This window comes from Xiphophorus hellerii, chromosome 12, assembly GCF_003331165.1.
Source record: "Xiphophorus hellerii strain 12219 chromosome 12, Xiphophorus_hellerii-4.1, whole genome shotgun sequence".
Taxonomy (NCBI): domain Eukaryota; kingdom Metazoa; phylum Chordata; class Actinopteri; order Cyprinodontiformes; family Poeciliidae; genus Xiphophorus; species Xiphophorus hellerii.
The window spans coordinates 23,523,729-23,540,965 of NC_045683.1; the positions used below are offsets into that span (position 1 = coordinate 23,523,729).

General features: G+C 40.7%; 2 protein-coding genes across 3 annotated transcripts in view; both read left to right on the top strand.

Annotated features, from left to right (window-relative positions):
* Positions 1–10,928, top strand: part of grk5l (G protein-coupled receptor kinase 5 like) — a 39,613-nt gene extending 28,685 nt beyond the window's left edge. The window contains exons 4-16 of one of the 2 annotated variants that reach the window (XM_032578130.1): positions 1,887–1,964; positions 2,295–2,392; positions 2,549–2,641; positions 3,986–4,049; positions 4,135–4,275; positions 4,380–4,570; positions 4,669–4,706; positions 5,794–5,883; positions 6,566–6,774; positions 6,868–7,005; positions 7,130–7,267; positions 7,361–7,488; positions 7,577–10,928. In XM_032578130.1, the coding sequence (XP_032434021.1) occupies positions 1,887–1,964; positions 2,295–2,392; positions 2,549–2,641; positions 3,986–4,049; positions 4,135–4,275; positions 4,380–4,570; positions 4,669–4,706; positions 5,794–5,883; positions 6,566–6,774; positions 6,868–7,005; positions 7,130–7,267; positions 7,361–7,488; positions 7,577–7,625 (1,455 nt within the window). In that variant the 3' untranslated portion in view covers positions 7,626–10,928. Of the gene's footprint in view, positions 1–1,886; positions 1,965–2,294; positions 2,393–2,548; positions 2,642–3,985; positions 4,050–4,134; positions 4,276–4,379; positions 4,571–4,668; positions 4,707–5,793; positions 5,884–6,565; positions 6,775–6,867; positions 7,006–7,129; positions 7,268–7,360; positions 7,493–7,576 lie in introns of both variants that reach the window. The other variant, XM_032578129.1, reaches the window with a different exon arrangement.
* A 2,083-nt stretch (positions 10,929–13,011) lies between these two features.
* star (steroidogenic acute regulatory protein) lies at positions 13,012–16,077 on the top strand. Its single transcript, XM_032578136.1, has 7 exons — positions 13,012–13,734; positions 13,946–14,053; positions 14,573–14,703; positions 14,842–15,000; positions 15,096–15,280; positions 15,383–15,476; positions 15,574–16,077. The coding sequence occupies exons 1-7, from the start codon at positions 13,671–13,673 to the stop codon at positions 15,691–15,693; spliced, it is 861 nt and encodes a 286-aa protein (XP_032434027.1). The 5' UTR covers positions 13,012–13,670; the 3' UTR covers positions 15,694–16,077.
* The last annotated feature ends 1,160 nt before the right edge of the window (positions 16,078–17,237 follow it).

Genomic DNA, 17,237 nt, shown 5'->3' on the forward strand with positions numbered 1-17,237 from the left:
CCTATATAAACTCCAGCTCTGCATTCAGTCATTGCAACGTTGTCTGTCATCAACCCCTGACTCAGGCTGTAAGGGGTCGTGGCTGATATCCTGATTGTGTATCTGGCCTGTTTCTTCTCTTCTGACTGTTGCCTTTGCCTGCTTTCTGACTGCATTGAGTGCTTTTCTGCTTCACTTTGCTGGATGTCTATCACAGCCTCACAGATTTTGGATTTGCCCTAACTCTTCGCCCCTTTCTGTTGCCAGACTGGACCATTTACTCAACCACTGAATTAAAGGTTACAGTGATTATTCACTTTCCCGTGGGGAAAGCTGGACTTTGTGTTCTCCACAGCTTCATCCCTTTTTGATTTTCAGTGCATAAACGTCTCTGCTCTGTCCTGCGGGTGGAACAATCCCGATAAACTGACCTTTTCCTGTCTCACACCGTCAAAGTTTGAGGTATTCCAGACAATCAAGGTCCGATTCTCTGAAGAAAGCCTGGGAAACCACTTCTGCCAGATAAACAACTACTTCCTGTTTGAACATCCTTGCTGAATGCCAGTCACTCACCATCCGGTCTCTATTGCAGAGTCTGGCCTGAAAGCTGAAGCCAAGAAACAACCTCTTTCCTGCTTTCATATTCATACAATTACTGTCAATAAAGACTGTTTACACTTTACGGGGATTTGATTTACGTTTTGGGTTCATATTATACATCCCAATTTTCTAGTTGGAAGCAATTGCATCACATGCTTTTTGCAATCATTAACAATTGTTTTGCTAAATTCTGGCTGAATATCTGACCACTCTTGATGATGCTAGAAGGTTTAGAGTTCATTCAAACTGTTTTGTCTGATATGGACTACCAACCCAAGAGAAAAAGCCCCTTATTCAAATTACATACACTGAAGCCTGACTGAAATTTGCAGATGTCCACATCAGTCAGTTGTAATGCCAATCTAGAGAGCTTCATAGTTAGGCAACTTGAAGAGTAAGTGAGTTATTTAGTCTCGCGGACAAAGAAAGTTTGAAGGACTTCTAAGCATGGTAGTGGTAGCATAAGGCTGAGGGTTTGTTTTGCTGCTAATACTACTGAAATATGTACTGAGTCCCACAAAGTTGATTGAAAGTAAAATAGCAGGACTACCTCCAAATTCTTCACATCTAAGTTTCTAAAATCTTGGACAAAAACTGGAGGTTCCAACAGGATGTTGAACCCAAAACTTCTTTATGTAAATATGTGGAGGATGATTAAAAGCACAATCTTTTCCCAGGAAACCAGCCAATTTCAATGTGTTTCTGCCATTTTGCATAATAAGAGTTGTTAAATATCAGAAGAAAACTTTGCCAGGACCTTGTCTGCATGTTTCTTCAGGATGTTTACACCAAATGTTAGTTGGGAGTGTATGTCTAATTTTGAGTATGAGCATTAGGAAAGATCAACAATAAAATTAAACGTATTTTTCTTTTTGTTTTTAAATGCTTTGAAATAATATAATGTATCATCACTTCAACCTTAAAAACAGATCTGTGCAGGTAAGTTATTAAAAGAAAAAAATTAATATGCCAGTGATCGTGTCTAAAATGCTTCTAGGCAAACTCTTTACACTAATCTAAAACGACTTTGTTTCTTTTTTTATGTTTCCGTGACACTGTGCAACAGGCCTCTTTCTATGAGAGTTCTTCAGGAACTCAACAGATGTGTTGTTTATTACTTTGTGGTAAAAACGCAAGTCATTAGCAGGTCTGGTCATGATTCTGCCTATTATATTCATGCTATGCGAAGTGTGAACTCACAGTAAATGCCAGCACATGAATAATTTTGATAAGAAAGTGCAGTACAAGTCATGAACATGATATTGCTAACGCTGCTGTTTTGCATATATGTGTGTGTGTGTTTTTAGGAAGACTATGAGGTTACACCTGACGAGAAAAGAAAAAGCAGGGGGGAGCAAATCATCAAGACCTTCCTTTCAAAACAAGTAAGTTTCCCTACCGCGTACTTTCATACCTCTCAGCCCTTTGAGGTTAACACTTTACTGCAAGAGAGAAACATATTGCCTTCGACAGAGGTTGGCATGGTTGTCATGAGGGGAGAAAAAAAAGAATCAGAGGCAAAAGTGACAGAAATAATGTAAAGGTTTAAAAATGAACGCACTCGTTAAATCTGTCAGAAATTAAACCGAATACACACGACTGCAGGTCATTCTGCGTTTCTCCTTATCTTGAAGTGTTGCCTACATCAGGAGGTGATGGATTTGTGTGTGTCTGTGCATATTTGTGACGGGGTGTGTTTACATGTGTTGATGCAGTCACCTCAGCGGGTAGACATAGCCGAGGATTTTGCAGAGCAATGCAGAGAGAACCTCGAGCTCAGTCCTTGTAAGGAGATCTTCAGCGACTGCCGCAAGTGAGACGCCATTTACTCACTCTCACCTGTTTGTCACGTCACCAGATTTTTAACCCCTCTCTCTCGCTCACTCATTTTTCAATTTTGACAGATGTAAAAATTTAGGCTATGTCATATGATCGGAGAGGTTTGACTGTGCTTTTCTTTTTGTGCCAGGGCGGTCCATGAGTACCTGAGTGGAGCTCCGTATTCAGACTATCAGAACAGCATGTACTTTGACCGCTTTCTTCAGTGGAAGATGCTGGAGAGGTTTGTTGAGTTTTGTTTCTACGCCTTGTGGAAAACAAACTAAACGGCTAGATAAAATGAAATAAAATCAACGTTCGTCTTAAAAGTCATGCAGCAAACCAGCTAGAATGTTTTGCAATAGAAGATTTATTAGCTAAATCGCTTTAGGTGAGGTGAATTGTTAATAACTGAGATTTTATTGTTGCATATGTTGATGCTTTAAGATAGAAAGTAGGTTGTAAAACTGTTGCGTTATTTACTTTAAGTGATATTTTATCTATGGATTGCAATTTTGCAAAACATTTGCTATCTTTAGGATTAGAAGTATGATATGAAATGCCAAAACTTATACTGTGTAAATCAGATTTGTTGAATTTTGTCCTTCGGTCTGAGAATTTTGTTGCAGTGTGACATCATTGATATTTCAAATAAAAATCTGGCGACCTTAACCTACTGGAAGTCATATAAAGTATCGCCATCAGAGGTATCGGTACTTGTTGCACATATGACTTTGTTAAAATCATATTTCTGAACTCTAATAATACTGTCTGGCATTTTGAAAGAGAAAGGAGCCCACAGGATCACAAATCCTCCACCATGCTTGGTACTATCATTTTTCCTCTACTGCGTCAGTATGCAGAAATTAAATGTTTAAGATGTCTAAATGTTTCAGTGTGAGATTATGCTAATGCAGTAAAAGTTGGATGTCTTTAAAGCTTTCATGCATCTGAGCAGCCAGTAATTTGAAGGTGCTGCATATTTGTAAAGGAATCTTTTAAATTATATCACAGAAGAAAAACTAAGTAGTAAGGACTGGATGTGCATTATTACAGAAAGAAAGATTAAAAATCTGTGGTTGATCCATATCATTTCTGTTTTTGTTAGTAAGGTTACTTCAGATTCGCAAGAAAAAACAAAGTGAGTGGTTTCTTTTAAAGGTGTTTAATTAACGTTGATTTGGAACCGAAATGTATATCCCGGATGATTCCAGTCAACGTTTCTGTCTCTGTCTCTGCCAAGACTTTATGTGGCAGCATAAATCTTTACAAACATTCTCTAAATGGAACAGCCATCCTAAATATGTCAGATAATAAATCAGTTTTGGTTACTACTTGCATTCATTTCAGGACAGGATCTACACTCCTGCTTTGAAAATATTCTATGCAAAACGCATATTGAGGTCATTTAAAGTAGGCAGCTAGCTTTCAGGGCAGCATTGATTGTATCTGTCTGGACAGTGAAATTGCACCCTCTGTACAGGAAACAGAGTCAGCATGGCGTTGAGCTCCGCAGATAATATCTCTGACTTGATCGATACCACATAACCATCTATTAATGGATCCTGTTGTATCTGTGTTCCGTCAGGCAACCAATCACTAAAGACACATTCAGACAGTACCGCGTGCTGGGGAAGGGCGGATTTGGGGAGGTAAGAGAAGAGGCTGGGCGCTACATCTAAAATATTGGGACTTTTCCTGTAACACACTGGATAATATTCTTGCCGTCCTCCGCAGGTGTGCGCATGCCAGGTCAGAGCAACAGGAAAGATGTACGCCTGCAAGAAACTGGAGAAGAAGAGGATCAAGAAGAGAAAAGGAGAGTCCATGGCTCTGAACGAGAAGCAGATTTTGGAGAAAGTCAACAGTCGGTTTGTTGTGAGTAAAAGTCATTCGCTTGAACATGCAGATGGGATTTCATCCTTGTGTGTGTTAGAGCACAGTTTTCCCGCAGCACGTTGCACGTCTCTGTCTTTCCTCAGGTGAGCCTGGCGTACGCGTACGAGACCAAAGACGCATTGTGTCTGGTGCTGACTATCATGAACGGCGGCGACCTGAAGTTTCACATCTACAACATGGGCACGCCGGGCTTCGACAAAGACAGGGTCCAGTTTTATGCTGCTCAGATCTGCTGCGGACTCGAGCATTTGCACAGGGAATCTATTGTCTACAGGTAGCAATCTCAGACGAATATGTACATGAATCTGGCAACGCTATTCTTCCACTCTGTATGTGGAAGATTGATGACTGGTGATTCTTTGCTACTTTTAGGGATTTGAAGCCAGAAAACATCTTATTAGATGATAATGGTAAGTTTTCTAATCAGATTTCAAGTTATAACAAATAATGCCATTTTTACAACGTTTGCATTCATACTAATCATGGGCATGAACGAAGTTATTTTCAAAAACAAGAACTGGATGCTCAAGTTTGCATTTACTGTGGGTTTCCTCTGACCTACATACAGTAGTTCCGAATTATATATACAGGTGAAAATATACACATATAGCCCCACTAATGTTTGGTGAATTGTCGCTTAGTAAGTGGCAGACAAACCACGCACATAATTTAGCCGCCAAAAAGCTTCTGGCTTAATTCTGAATGTATATTTGACCTGTTCCTGGCAGAACATGGCTAGTTTATTTAAACTAGTTGCTTTCCTGAAACACACCAGACTTTTACACATCATTCCCACCATTTTAAATAAGGTTGAGATCAGGAAGCTTAATGTTGTCCTGTTTAACTCCATTGGAAAACCGGTTTTAAAGCGTGTTTGGATTGCTGTAGGAAAACCCAGTTGTGTCCCAGATTCGTCCAGCTGGTTTATATTTAAGTTAAAGAATCCTGAGCTAGTTCTTTGTTTTATTATCTGTCAACTTTGTGGGATACACCACTACCACTGGCACTGAAACAGCCCCTCAGAATGAAGCTGAGGGGGAACACTAAAAACTGCCTGACAGCTCTTAGTGTTCTTATGTCTGAAAGTGTACATGTTTGTTAATATGCTTGTTGTCATTGTGGCTAAAAAGCAAAGTCTTTGTCCCGTCTGACCTTTGAAATGTTACTCCAGTAGAGATTTAGTTTGAAAGCATGCTCTCATTCTCTCAGTATTTGCTGATGTAAAACTGTGTAATCTCAGCCACGGTGATCCCTGGCTATGCATATCTCACCTATTATGTATAACTTGTGTAAATTGGAGAAAATCTTTGGTAACACTTTATTTGACGGGTTGTGCATAAGACTGTCATGACATTATTTTTGTTTATTTAACTAATGCCTTGTAATGAATTGTAGTAAAATGTAGAATTACGTTACATTGAATGGTTTTAAAAGCTAATTAATTTTACGGTATCTTTGTCCACATAATTTGATCATGTGCCTGTTGCTTTGTTGCAGGACACATTCGGATCTCTGACCTGGGGCTGGCCATCAAAGTGCCTGAAGGAGAACTCATCAGAGGCAGGGTGGGGACAGTAGGCTACATGGGTAAGAAATAACTCGCTAAAGACACACTGGCAAAACAAACTGTTACAATAACCAATAAATATATGTGCAACAATTTGATTACATTTTGTTTCTGAGAAGAAACCATGGAAGTTTACCAACTAAAAAAGTTACATTCCAGGTATTTTTTATGCATTGCTGGAATTTACTCAACTAAACTAGCTAAGATCAAATTTATTATTAAGATCACTTGGTTAATTTGGCCCGTCTTTTCATGTTATTAAAAAATAAAATTGGTTTGTGATTTGACCTAAAATTTTACTTTGATAGTTGTAGCATTTTTTTCCTGACAACCACAGCTAGGGGGTGCTGTTTACTGCCGAAAACTTCCTTGGCGTGCTTTCAAACTTTAACCTCAACACGTTAACAAGTTTGGCCATCGACATGCAAGCAAGTTGCTAAACTACTTCTAAAACATCTGAAATTCTCGCTCTAGCATAGAAATTTCTCAACCACAGAAACAATTCTTAACTTTTTCTCAATTTATGAATTCAGTCACAATACAACCCACATAAACAAATTAGCCTTGCTGCTGGACACCAGAACAGACAAATGAGATAAGCTAACATCTGACACCCAGTGTAAAACCTGGGATATTGTTGTCATTGTGCATATTAACAAGCTCTTCTTACTGCTTTTTTTTTTTTTTACCTCCTCTTTGCAGCTCCAGAGGTGATCAACAATGAAAAATATGCCATGAGCCCCGACTGGTGGGGACTGGGCTGCCTCGTTTACGAGATGACCGCGGGAAGATCGCCCTTTCGTGCCCGGAAAGAGCGAGTGAAGCGGGAAGAAGTGGAGAGAAGGGTGCAGGAGGAAGAAGAGGAGTACAATGACAAGTTTACAGAGGACGCGAAGGCGATCTGCAGAATGGTGAGGCTGGATGAGACGCTGTGTGTAGAGGCAGAGAGATAAATAAATGATAAATATCCTGAATGACTCATCTCTGTGCTTCTGCCTGGCCAGCTGCTCACCAAAGACCCCAAGCAGAGGCTTGGGTGTAACGCGGATGAAGCAGCGGGCGTCAAGGCCCACTCGTTCTTCAAAAACATCAACTTCAAGAGGATGGAGGCTGGAATTGTAGATCCTCCCTTCGTGCCTGATGTGAGTGCTTGGTTGTTATGGTGTGCTCAGATATATCAGTGATAAATGTTCTGTTCGGATGAACTTGTCTGCTAATTTTCCTCTCGACCTCGTCTTTCTCCCCCCGGTCATTCCCCTCTCCCAGCCTCGCGCCGTGTACTGTAAGGATGTTTTGGACATAGAGCAGTTCTCCACTGTCAAGGGAGTAAATTTGGACCAAACCGACAACGACTTCTACTCCAAATTTGCTACGGGCTGTGTTCCCATCCCATGGCAGAATGAGGTGAGCCAGGCATCCCTAAATGCTCCATTCACTTTCAAATCAGCAAATGCTTAACATTCCTCGTGTTTTCGTTTCCTCTGCTTCCTCCTTTAGATGATAGAAACGGAGTGTTTCAGAGATCTGAACGTGTTTGGGCCTCAAGGGACGAGACCTCCAGATCTGGACTGGAATCAGCCACCGGAGCCACCCAGACGTAGCCTGCTGGACAGGATCTTCAGGAGGCATGTAAGCGGATGTGAGCGCACATACGGCGGAGGATCCGGACGGGCTCGTTCAAACTAACCCATCTCTCTCCTTACTTCGCCACAGCACCCAGATGTGCCCATCTCCAACAGCCGTGTGCAGTCTTCCAGTGTAAATTCTGTGGACTCTATGTCAAACTCTGCCCCCTAGTGGCACAGCTGACAGTGTGGGACCTACTTAACCCACAAACGTACTCTCAAGAAGGGAAGGAGCTGATTGGTCCGCAGCTCAAAGGCCTGAGCAGCAGCTGGAGACAGCCTGTTTAAAAGCCTAAATGGTCAGCCCGTGGGTAGGGAACGGAGGGGAGGGAATAGGGTGGGGGGATTGACCGGGCCCTGAGATCCTGGGCATTAGTAGTAGGACACTTGATGTTGTGGAGATGTTTGGAAATATTCAGACAAACCTTACTTTCCCTCAGGATTGTTGGACTGTAGAACAGAGCCACTGTTGTTGTTCTTGAACCAGAAAAAGGATTAAAAAAACAAACTGATAATCAGGGTATTCACTGTATAATAAAGACCACCACAGGGAATAAAGGTTGGGTGGGGGTGGGCAGGGGTAAGGGTGAATGAGTTTTGTTTTTCAAAGAAAAAAAAAAGGGTCTTTTTTTGCTTTCATTTCAGTCTTGTACTTTCTGGCCTGTATCTTGTACCAATATCTCTCATCTCTTTGCTTCTCCCTAACATGTCACCATCTGCACAACTCTTAACTTATTCTTTCTCCGTTCTTCACCTTCCAGACCTCAGATGACTCCTAAACATTCAGAACACGCCACCTCAGCAACCTCAAACACACAATGTACATTGCCTTCGCGTACACTCAGGCCAAAGATTGCAGTTCTAGTTTTGTGATACTGTTGTTATGTTGAATTGTTGGTTTTTTGAAGGTTTTTAGCTGTTGTGTAGAACTACAGGAGGATCAGAATGTGTGATCCCATTTATAGACTTTTCTTTAAATATGAGCCTGCAGACATATCATACAGCTTCAAGCACACACACACCCACGCACACGCGCGCATACAGTACAGCGCCTTCCAGAACTATCCATACCTCCTGAATACGTCATTGTTAATTACAACCACGAGCTTCAATGGGTTTCTTTGGGAGTTTATGATTGACTGACACAATGTAGCCCACGGTATGTTGTTTTAAACTTTATTTAAACAAAAAATCTAGAAATTGTGGCATGCATTCGCATTAATTCCTCCAGTAAATACTCTATTCAACTCCTTTTGCTTCATTTGGTGTACGCCTCTTATGGCTCTGTCACGTATTTTTGCCAATTCTACTTTGCGAAATACCTTGAACCTATTCAGATATCTGAAGACTCTCAACTGGATTCAGACTTTATCTTTGACATTCCACTGTAGCTCTGGTTCTGTTCAGGGTCCTGGTTCCGCTGTAAGACAAACCTCTTCTCAGGTCATTTTTGCGGCCTCCTCTTGCCTCCTTCATGTTCTCAACCTCTCGGTGTATGTAGAAGGCCTTGTCTTCTTAAGCTTGCAGCTGTGCCTCACCCTTTCCACTTTTCATTCAACTCAAACTCAATTCTACTCAAAAATATGTTATTTATCCCAAAGGGAAATTAAATGTTGTCGCAACTCATACCGTCCAGTTATCTTCAGAGTCGTTGTGGATGTGAACTTGGCGCTGCTACTCCAGCATGCTGCCACTTTGAGCGGCGCAAGTCTAGAATAACAAGTTGATGGGTGGAACATTTTTCTGTAAGTTTACGTTGTTTGAGAACTCAAAACGGCTTAAATATCCTGACAATCTGCCCCCAATCTCTGACCTTTTTGGTTTTCGTTATGCTGTTTCTTTAGCAATGTTCTCTAGCAAACCGCAGAGGGCTTCACAGAACAGCTAGGATTAAATTAGAAAAAGATTAAGTCTTTTTATATTATTAGTTATTTCAAGGCATGAGAGTAAAGGGCGGTCAATACAAATGCATGTCAAACTTTACATATTTGTAGTTATAAAAATAAAAAAACATATATAATTTTCTTCCACTTTTAAAGTACGTGTGCTGTTTTGTGTCCTGTCACACAGAATCCCGAACGAAAGCTTGTGATTGAAACGCCACAGAAATGAGTAGTTTTGCGAGGCGCCGTACTACAAACACACTCAGACTTGTGAGAATCGTGTTGTGTTTTCATTGCATGGACAAGCGTAAGTGTGGACAGCTGTATCCCTTTTCGATTCTGCATACTTCATTCCTCCGACTCTGCCATCTTATACACACGGACGTTTCCCTCGGTTTACAGTGTCACTTTATATTTGGCAGTATGTGGACTTTGACGACTAATTAATAAGCTGTAAAGAAACAGATCTCTCTTTTTTCTTCCTTTTTTTTTGGTAGTTATCTGCTCTGTCCCCATGGAGTGGAGAGGAACACATGCACTCAGCATGACTTACAAGTTGCACAATTTAAGATACCATCAAGCTGTTTTGTTACCAAATAAAAATATCTTTCCTTTGATCATTAAGACACATCCTTGTATTTATACCATCACATGCGGCTTGTTTTTCTTCTACACCCGAGACTTAAAAGTGTTCTTCTCGCTCTCCCTATGCCTTTTCCATGTAAACGATATTGCTGCATAGCCATTGCTGTCTCATGTACAGATTATTTTTTTATATATACATGTTTTCTTTTTGTCCGTTTACACTAAGCCCTCAGTGCGCTCTTCAAAAATGCCTCACGAATCTAAAGGGTCTTCCTCTTGTTTTGTGTCCAACTGTAACCCGAAGACACAGGGTATCGAGAGCCACCTGAAAGGTTTACCTTATCTGAATCTTCTTTAATCAGCCCAGCTCCTTGGCGTCAGAGCTGAGGAGGAGGAGGAGGAGGAGGAGAAAGAGGAGAGGAAGACACCAGAGAATCTCCACACAAAGAAGTGGCCTTCTCGCAGCAGCACAGCCAATTAAAAAGAGGGAGAGCACTGACTCTTCTGCTTCGTTTTTAAGAATGTGGCGTATTTCCCTGTTTTAAGCTGGCGAAAGCTGTCCCATGCAGTAATTTTAATCCTCCTTACCGATCTCACACAAGCCTGATTTTTTTGCTTTTCCTCTGCTTACTTGACGTGAAAAAGGAAAAAAAAAAAAAAAGTATCTGATTCAGACTGAAGTGCCTCCTTGTTAGCATGATTTCCAGACAATGCCCACACAGACATCAGCACTTTGTTTATTATCTGACTGTCATGCTCTGTTTGCTTCGCTGGGGAAACACAAATACACATAGACTTACACAGTTTGTTGGAAGGGAAGGGAAAGGAAGGAGGAGTCGCAGACGGAGCCGAGTCCATGAGGGAATTTTCCTTCTTAATGTGATGTACAGCAAAGTGCTGAGTGCATGTGAAAGCCAAACCCACTGTGTCAATCAAGTCCTAATAAACTCTGTATTATAGTTTGAATACTCATCTGTTCGTCTGCCTCTTTCTTTCCCCTGATTGCTCTGTGGATGTGACCATGAGGCCACATTCACACACGTCAGCGGAGTGTTTTAAGACATCGACCTAATTCCCCGTTTTTTATGGCTTTTGCACACGAGCGGAGATGAAGTGGCGGCCATTCATTACTCTGTCCAACTAAACGCACACCACCATTAAAAGATATGTGTTAAAGGATGAAGATGGTATCTGTTCCTTTGATCCCTTCAGTTTCAAAATATGAAAATCTTTTTAAAAAATAATTTAAATTTATATTTTAAAAAATACAATCTTCTTTATTAGAAATTGATTTTTTTTTTGAGAGACAAAAAACAGCAGACTGCACATTTCTTAATAAAAAACTAAATACTTTCCTTTTAGTTCATTCAGTTCCTTTTAGCAGTTGTCTTAAACTTTTGATCAGCTGATGAATGACTAGCTTGAGTTTATATGTCACTTTTAGTAAATCGCTCGCTCTGTTTCTTTTTTTTTTAGTATTTTGAAGTTTTCATTGTGGTTACTATCCAGCTGGATTACCTTGTGTTTCCACTTTGATCAGGAGTGTGGATTAAAAACTCAAAATGCAATTTTTGTGTTAGTGTGGCTCACCTGCTTCTCTATTAAGCTGAATGGTATAATTTCAAAAGCCACATTTTCAAGACCTACTGTGCAAAATATGAGGTTGAAGTTTATGACAACAAATGTGTCACCAACTAGTTGAAATTTTAGGTCATGATTTTCCCTCCCCCTGACAAACCTTTACTGATTTACAGTACGCTCCACATTCAAGTGAAATGAGAAAAGTCCAAAGCAAATCATAATGTAAAGCACATTAAAATCTGTTTTGATGAAATTGAAAGCTTCAGAAAGCACATAAAAAAAACCTTCTTGTTCTTGTAGGGTAGACTGTTTGATCGTTACCTTACAACTTTGGATTAACTTTAGACAAAAGCGGTGTGATGTAAACCGGAGCCTCATTAAAAGAAAATCATGTACTTGCCAATAAAAAGGGAACTCATTCGATCAGGTTTATGACCCGGTTTCTAGCTCTCTTTGTCCCGTGTTTCTACACAGTACAAGAAACATGGGAGTTTTTCCACTGCGTGATGAATCACCCATCACACGCCTGCTTGTTCTCATGTTGAAGGAGGGAACCCGACCACAAGGCCATGGGGTTACAGTTTAAGGTGACTTCAGTTTCTATTTTCTTCCTGCCAGGGAGTTATTAAACACTTTTTTTCTCTCTCTCTCTCTCTCTCTCTCTGCGCTTGCTTCGACTCTGATCCCATAAGTGGTTTCCCTCTTCACAGGTTTCCAGCTCTGATCTGATCGGAGTTGTTGCCTCTGACAGCTTTCTTGACGAGGAGCCTGTTGAGACAATATTACCATTAGATAACTTGTGTTTGAATTGGATGGAGTAAGCAAGGTTCCTAAAACACGCACACAGCTTTATATCATTTATCCTTACCGAATCTAATCAACTACACTTTTGGGTGAAATTCCAGAAACAGCAATCTGGCTGATGATGCTATGTTTAGAGCATAAGAGGAAACAAAATGTTAATGTTAAGAAAAAAATTACATGAAACATTTATGGGGTCTTTAAGATAAAATCTTCTTTCATCCTGTGAGTATCAGCTCACATTTTGAAAATAAAAAAAAATCCAGCTTTTATTAAGAGAACATTTATTCAGTGAGAGGGGAAAATGGGTTACATTTGGTTTTCACTAAGTCACCAGTGGCACAACTGTTTGTACTCCTAAAAACTCTTAGCAATGTATCTAAGCAGCAGCAGAGTCCAGAAGAGGACTGGTCAAAGATCCCTTTTTCTGTAACATGTTCCAAGACTTTTAGGAGAAGATAATAAATGTCTTACTGGAAAAAGAGACTTATACACAGTTTATACAACAAGGGTACCAATAAATGAACCCAATGTTATTTTGTTCAAAACAATTTTTTATTGGATTTTTCTTTTAACTATCAAGGTAAGATAACAGTGACGCTATAAAAGATGAAACCTTCCTTGGTTTTGGTTTATTAAAGTTTTTATAGGAATAAGAAAATATTCTGGTTTTTTTTAATAAAAAAAAAAGTCCACTGAATTTGTCTATTTGAAAAGAGAATCCATGAAGCCAGATGGAATCCTCGAGTTGCTGACGTGACATTTCCTCCTATGACATTGAATTTTTGCCAGTCTCGTTCTGAGATATCAATCATTCTTACGGGAGAAAGGAGCCAAACTAAGAGAAACTTTGTTGCCCTTGAGTTCATGGTCCGTGAGGCTGGACGGATGAGGCATTCAGGGTCTGCCCCACTGACCTCTCTCCTCTGGGTGCCATCCCATACAGGAGGCCGTCTGCACTGTGGCATGTTTGTTTGTGTATGAATCAGTGGACCCGGGCACTGGACGTTATCTCACGCGGAGTTTGTGAGGAATGCTTGTCGTGTCCGTTGGAGCGTCCTTGATGACACGGCCGTTGGATCGGTTAGTTGGTTCTCCTGTTTATCTATCTGGTGATAGCAAGATGGCCTTCAGGGAGAAGCTCCTATATATACAAGAGCTCTCAGACATCCCACAGATAGAAGTCGGAAAGCCTCTGCAGCTGTCTCTGCTACTCGGCTGAACCTTTACATCCTGGACGTAGGCTAACGTCTTGCTGAACTGCTTGTGTTACCAGTTATTTTTAATACTTTATTTTTCAATTTAACGTGTCAGAAATTCCTACAAAGCAAAATGCTGCCCGCAACTTTTAAATTGTGTGCTGGCATCTCCTATCGGCACATGAGGAACATGACAGGTGAGTGAACGAATCCCACTGGACTGACAATCAGCTGCCTTGAGACCCACTTCTCTACCGCCTGTTTGACTTTCTGCTTGAATTCACACTTTTTCCAGCTGAGGCCTGCATGAAGCCTAAAGCAGACGAAAGAATGCAGAACAGAGCCAAATGTGTTCTTATATTTTTCTCGCAGTTTCGCCTGTAAATGTGATGTTCTCCTGCTTTCCAGGTCTTAGAAGAAATGCCCTGGCAGCAATCCATCATGAGCTGAACAGGCTGGCGGGTCCAGGCCCCAGCAACTGGATCAGTCAAGTCCGCAGACGAAGCTCTCTCCTCAGTGAGTTGTTGTTGGTTTTTTTTGCCTGTTTTATTTTACCTTTTTTTACCAGGTAAATCTTAGTGGTAAATGGTGTGTTATTTTCAAGAGAGACCTGTTTTAAATAACCATACAAGAGAATATTGATACATATTGTCAGGAATGTGGTATAAAATTTTGGACCCTTTGTTGTAGCTACGTTGTTCAGTCCAAATTCTCACTATATTAATTTCTCTCCCACATATTTCCCCCATGATATTAGATAAAGATAATCATATTGAACTTATGTGTGGAGAAAATGCCCAATTGTTACCCTAACGAGACCCTACAGCAATATTTGATGCATCTTTTACTTGTATTTGCTGAAAATGTAGATGATTAGATTGTCAAGATTATTGTTGGGAATGTGAAAGACATCAGGCTGAGCACCTAGAGGCATTACAGTCTCTGAGATTTCTAGTTGTCGCACTGAATATACAAAGCTACAACACGTCACCCCAGACCTGTGGACTTGGAGTTAACACATGCTTTCTGCTTAAGGCTCTCGGATTCAGGAGGAGGAAGTGTACAACGAGGAAGAAATGTCCTATGTGAAGCAAGGAGAGGATGCACTGCAGAAAGCCATCAGCATCCTCAGCGAACAGGACGGCTGGACGGTGGAAACTGTAGCTGTGAGTACAATGCAGAAGCCAAGCTTTCACTGAAGTTTGAATTAACTTTGGGTGTAATGGAGACAACTCTCGGACAGAAGCAATCCATCTTATTTGGCGAGGGAGATGACTGCTGGATCTCTTCCAACATTTCTGCAGGCAAACGGAGACAAGGTTCTGAGCAAGGTCTTGCCAGACATTGGGAAGGTGTTCAAACTGGAAGTGGTGATGGAGCAACATCCCGACAACCTGTACGAAGAGCTGGTGGAAAAAATGGAGCAAATGGGAGACTGGAACCCCAACGTCAAACAAGTCAAAGTAAGACGGAAATTTTTACTGGGGATGACTCCAGAAACAGTGTACAGGTCTTAAACTCTGTTGGTTTGGTGACACTTTAAACCGGGATGTCCCAGATTCTTCAAAAGATCGGACAGGACACCATGGTGACCCATGAAGTGTCAGCAGAGACACCAGGCAACGTGGTGGGACCAAGGGACTTTGTGAGCGTCCGCTGTGCCAAACGTCGAGGCTCCACCTGCTTCCTAGCTGGAATGTCCACTCAGCATCCAAAAATGCCAGAGCAGAAAGGTGTAATTAGGTAAACGAATGAGGTGGATCATCTGCCTGGTGTACTGACACAGCATTCAAACATTGTCGTTCAGATTTGTTCAAATCAGGTCTAATTTGTGACATCTTGCAGAGCCGAGAATGGGCCTACCTGTATAGTGATGAGGCCTTGTGCTGAAGACCCAAGTAAGACTAAGTTCACCTGGCTGCTGAGTCTAGATCTAAAGGTACATCAGAATACTGGAATCACAAACCTAAACTAAAAGCTGTGTTCAAAAGCCACGGGAGTCTGTCTAATCCCAGATTTGTCTTTGTTCTCTGCAGGGCTGGATCCCAAAGACAATCATAAACAAAGTGCTCTCGCAGACACAGGTGGACTTTGCCAGCCACCTCAGAAACAGGATGGCGAATAACGTTTCCATGGAGATGGCCCACGCCTGCTGACACACGATGCCTCTTGAGCCAACAGAGAGAAACTTCTGCTCATCAAAAATCTCATCTAAACCTGCTTAGTCACTGAAAAAGTAGCCACTCCAGTGAGTTTTAGCAAGATCCTGGGAAGATTGTGCTTTTCTGAAATCTTGAGAGAGTCTCAGCACTTTTCATTAAAAACAGAATGAGTTAAACACATAATCACAACGCCATCGTTGATAAGCCTACAAAATTTCAAAAACTATATTTTATTCTACATATGTGCACCGTGTGCACTTCTACCTGATATGGGTAATTGTCAAGCAAAGAAGAGAGTTTTGATATTCGCCCTTTAAAATTGCATCAAATTTTAAAAACACAGTTCAGAAATACTCAGATCTCCCAATCAAAAGCAGTTATGCTCAGGTGTAAACTTTTTGCACTTAACATTTAAATTAAAAAAATGTAAACACCGAAGGGGAGTGCATTATATGTGAAATACAACCTGTTGTTTTGTTCAGCTTCTATACTTTTCAGTGTAACCCGGTCTTTAATGTTTGATCATGCATTACTTGTTAACAGAAGTCAAGACTCTGGGTAGTCATAGCACTTTCCCCTACATAATACATATATTTCTTAACTGACCCAAGCATCACCCCTTGCTGATGAGTCTCTTTCAATATCAACCAAACTAATTTCTTTGCCCCTGTTGTGAAAATGCACTTTTATTTCTGCATGTTATTTATTGAGTTTTGCATAGTTGCATGAAATTACAGCGACTGCTAGGTGTCGCTGATATTTATGCTTTCAGAGAAGAAGTTTTAATAATTGTGTTGGATTAGAACTGGAATAAAGTCTTGTTGAACATGTATCTGGTCATATGTTTAATTTAAACACACACACATATACATATAAATATATATATATATTAGTTTAGCAAGCATACTTGTTTGCACTATGCACTAGACTAAAAGCGGCTGATCACAAGGTTTTCCAGTTGGTGTATGTAAAAATAAAATGTAGGGGAACATGCACACGTCTGACTTTAAAATACAAAAAGCAAACTTTTGACTTGTTGTTAACATGACAAAATGCAATACAAACTCCTAAGAGGTTTTTGTAGAAGAGAATTTGCAAAATTAGTTGGTCCTCCGGTTATTCACAAGTAAAAAACAAAAACAAGTTCAAATGCTAGCCTTAGAACTCAGTTTGGAGAGTACACTTGTTTCTTCTGCTTTTCTTCTTAGACAGGGAAGGAAGTGGAACGATTTAATGACTTTCCATAAAATTCTGTATGAAGTCGATCATCAAAAACCCTGTCCGCCTTACACTGCTCGTTTTGCCAGAATGAGCAGGTGTTTGGCCTTTCAGATGCGTTAGGAGCCCAGCAGCTACAGCAGTTCAATCTGAGCCAGCAGCACATTCCCCATGATCAAGTAACTCAGTTTTCATTCCAAACAGGAAATCTGTCCCTCATTACTGCCCGTTATGTAACACGTTGCCAAATTTGTGTAGCTTTGTTCAATCCAAAATGTTTTGCAACGGATAATTTTCTTGGACGCAGCGCAGACAAGAGG

What these genes read in the sequence shown, in the direction of transcription:
- star (XM_032578136.1), top strand. Translation starts at nt 13,671, where the DNA reads ATGCTGCCCGCAACTTTTAAATTGTGTGCTGGCATCTCCTATCGGCAC. An exon ending in CCAACGTCAAACAAGTCAAA is followed by an intron (nt 15,001 to 15,095) that starts GTAAGACGGAAA and finishes GGGATGTCCCAG; the next exon opens with ATTCTTCAAAAGATCGGACA. An exon ending in TGCTGAGTCTAGATCTAAAG is followed by an intron (nt 15,477 to 15,573) that starts GTACATCAGAAT and finishes TGTTCTCTGCAG; the next exon opens with GGCTGGATCCCAAAGACAAT.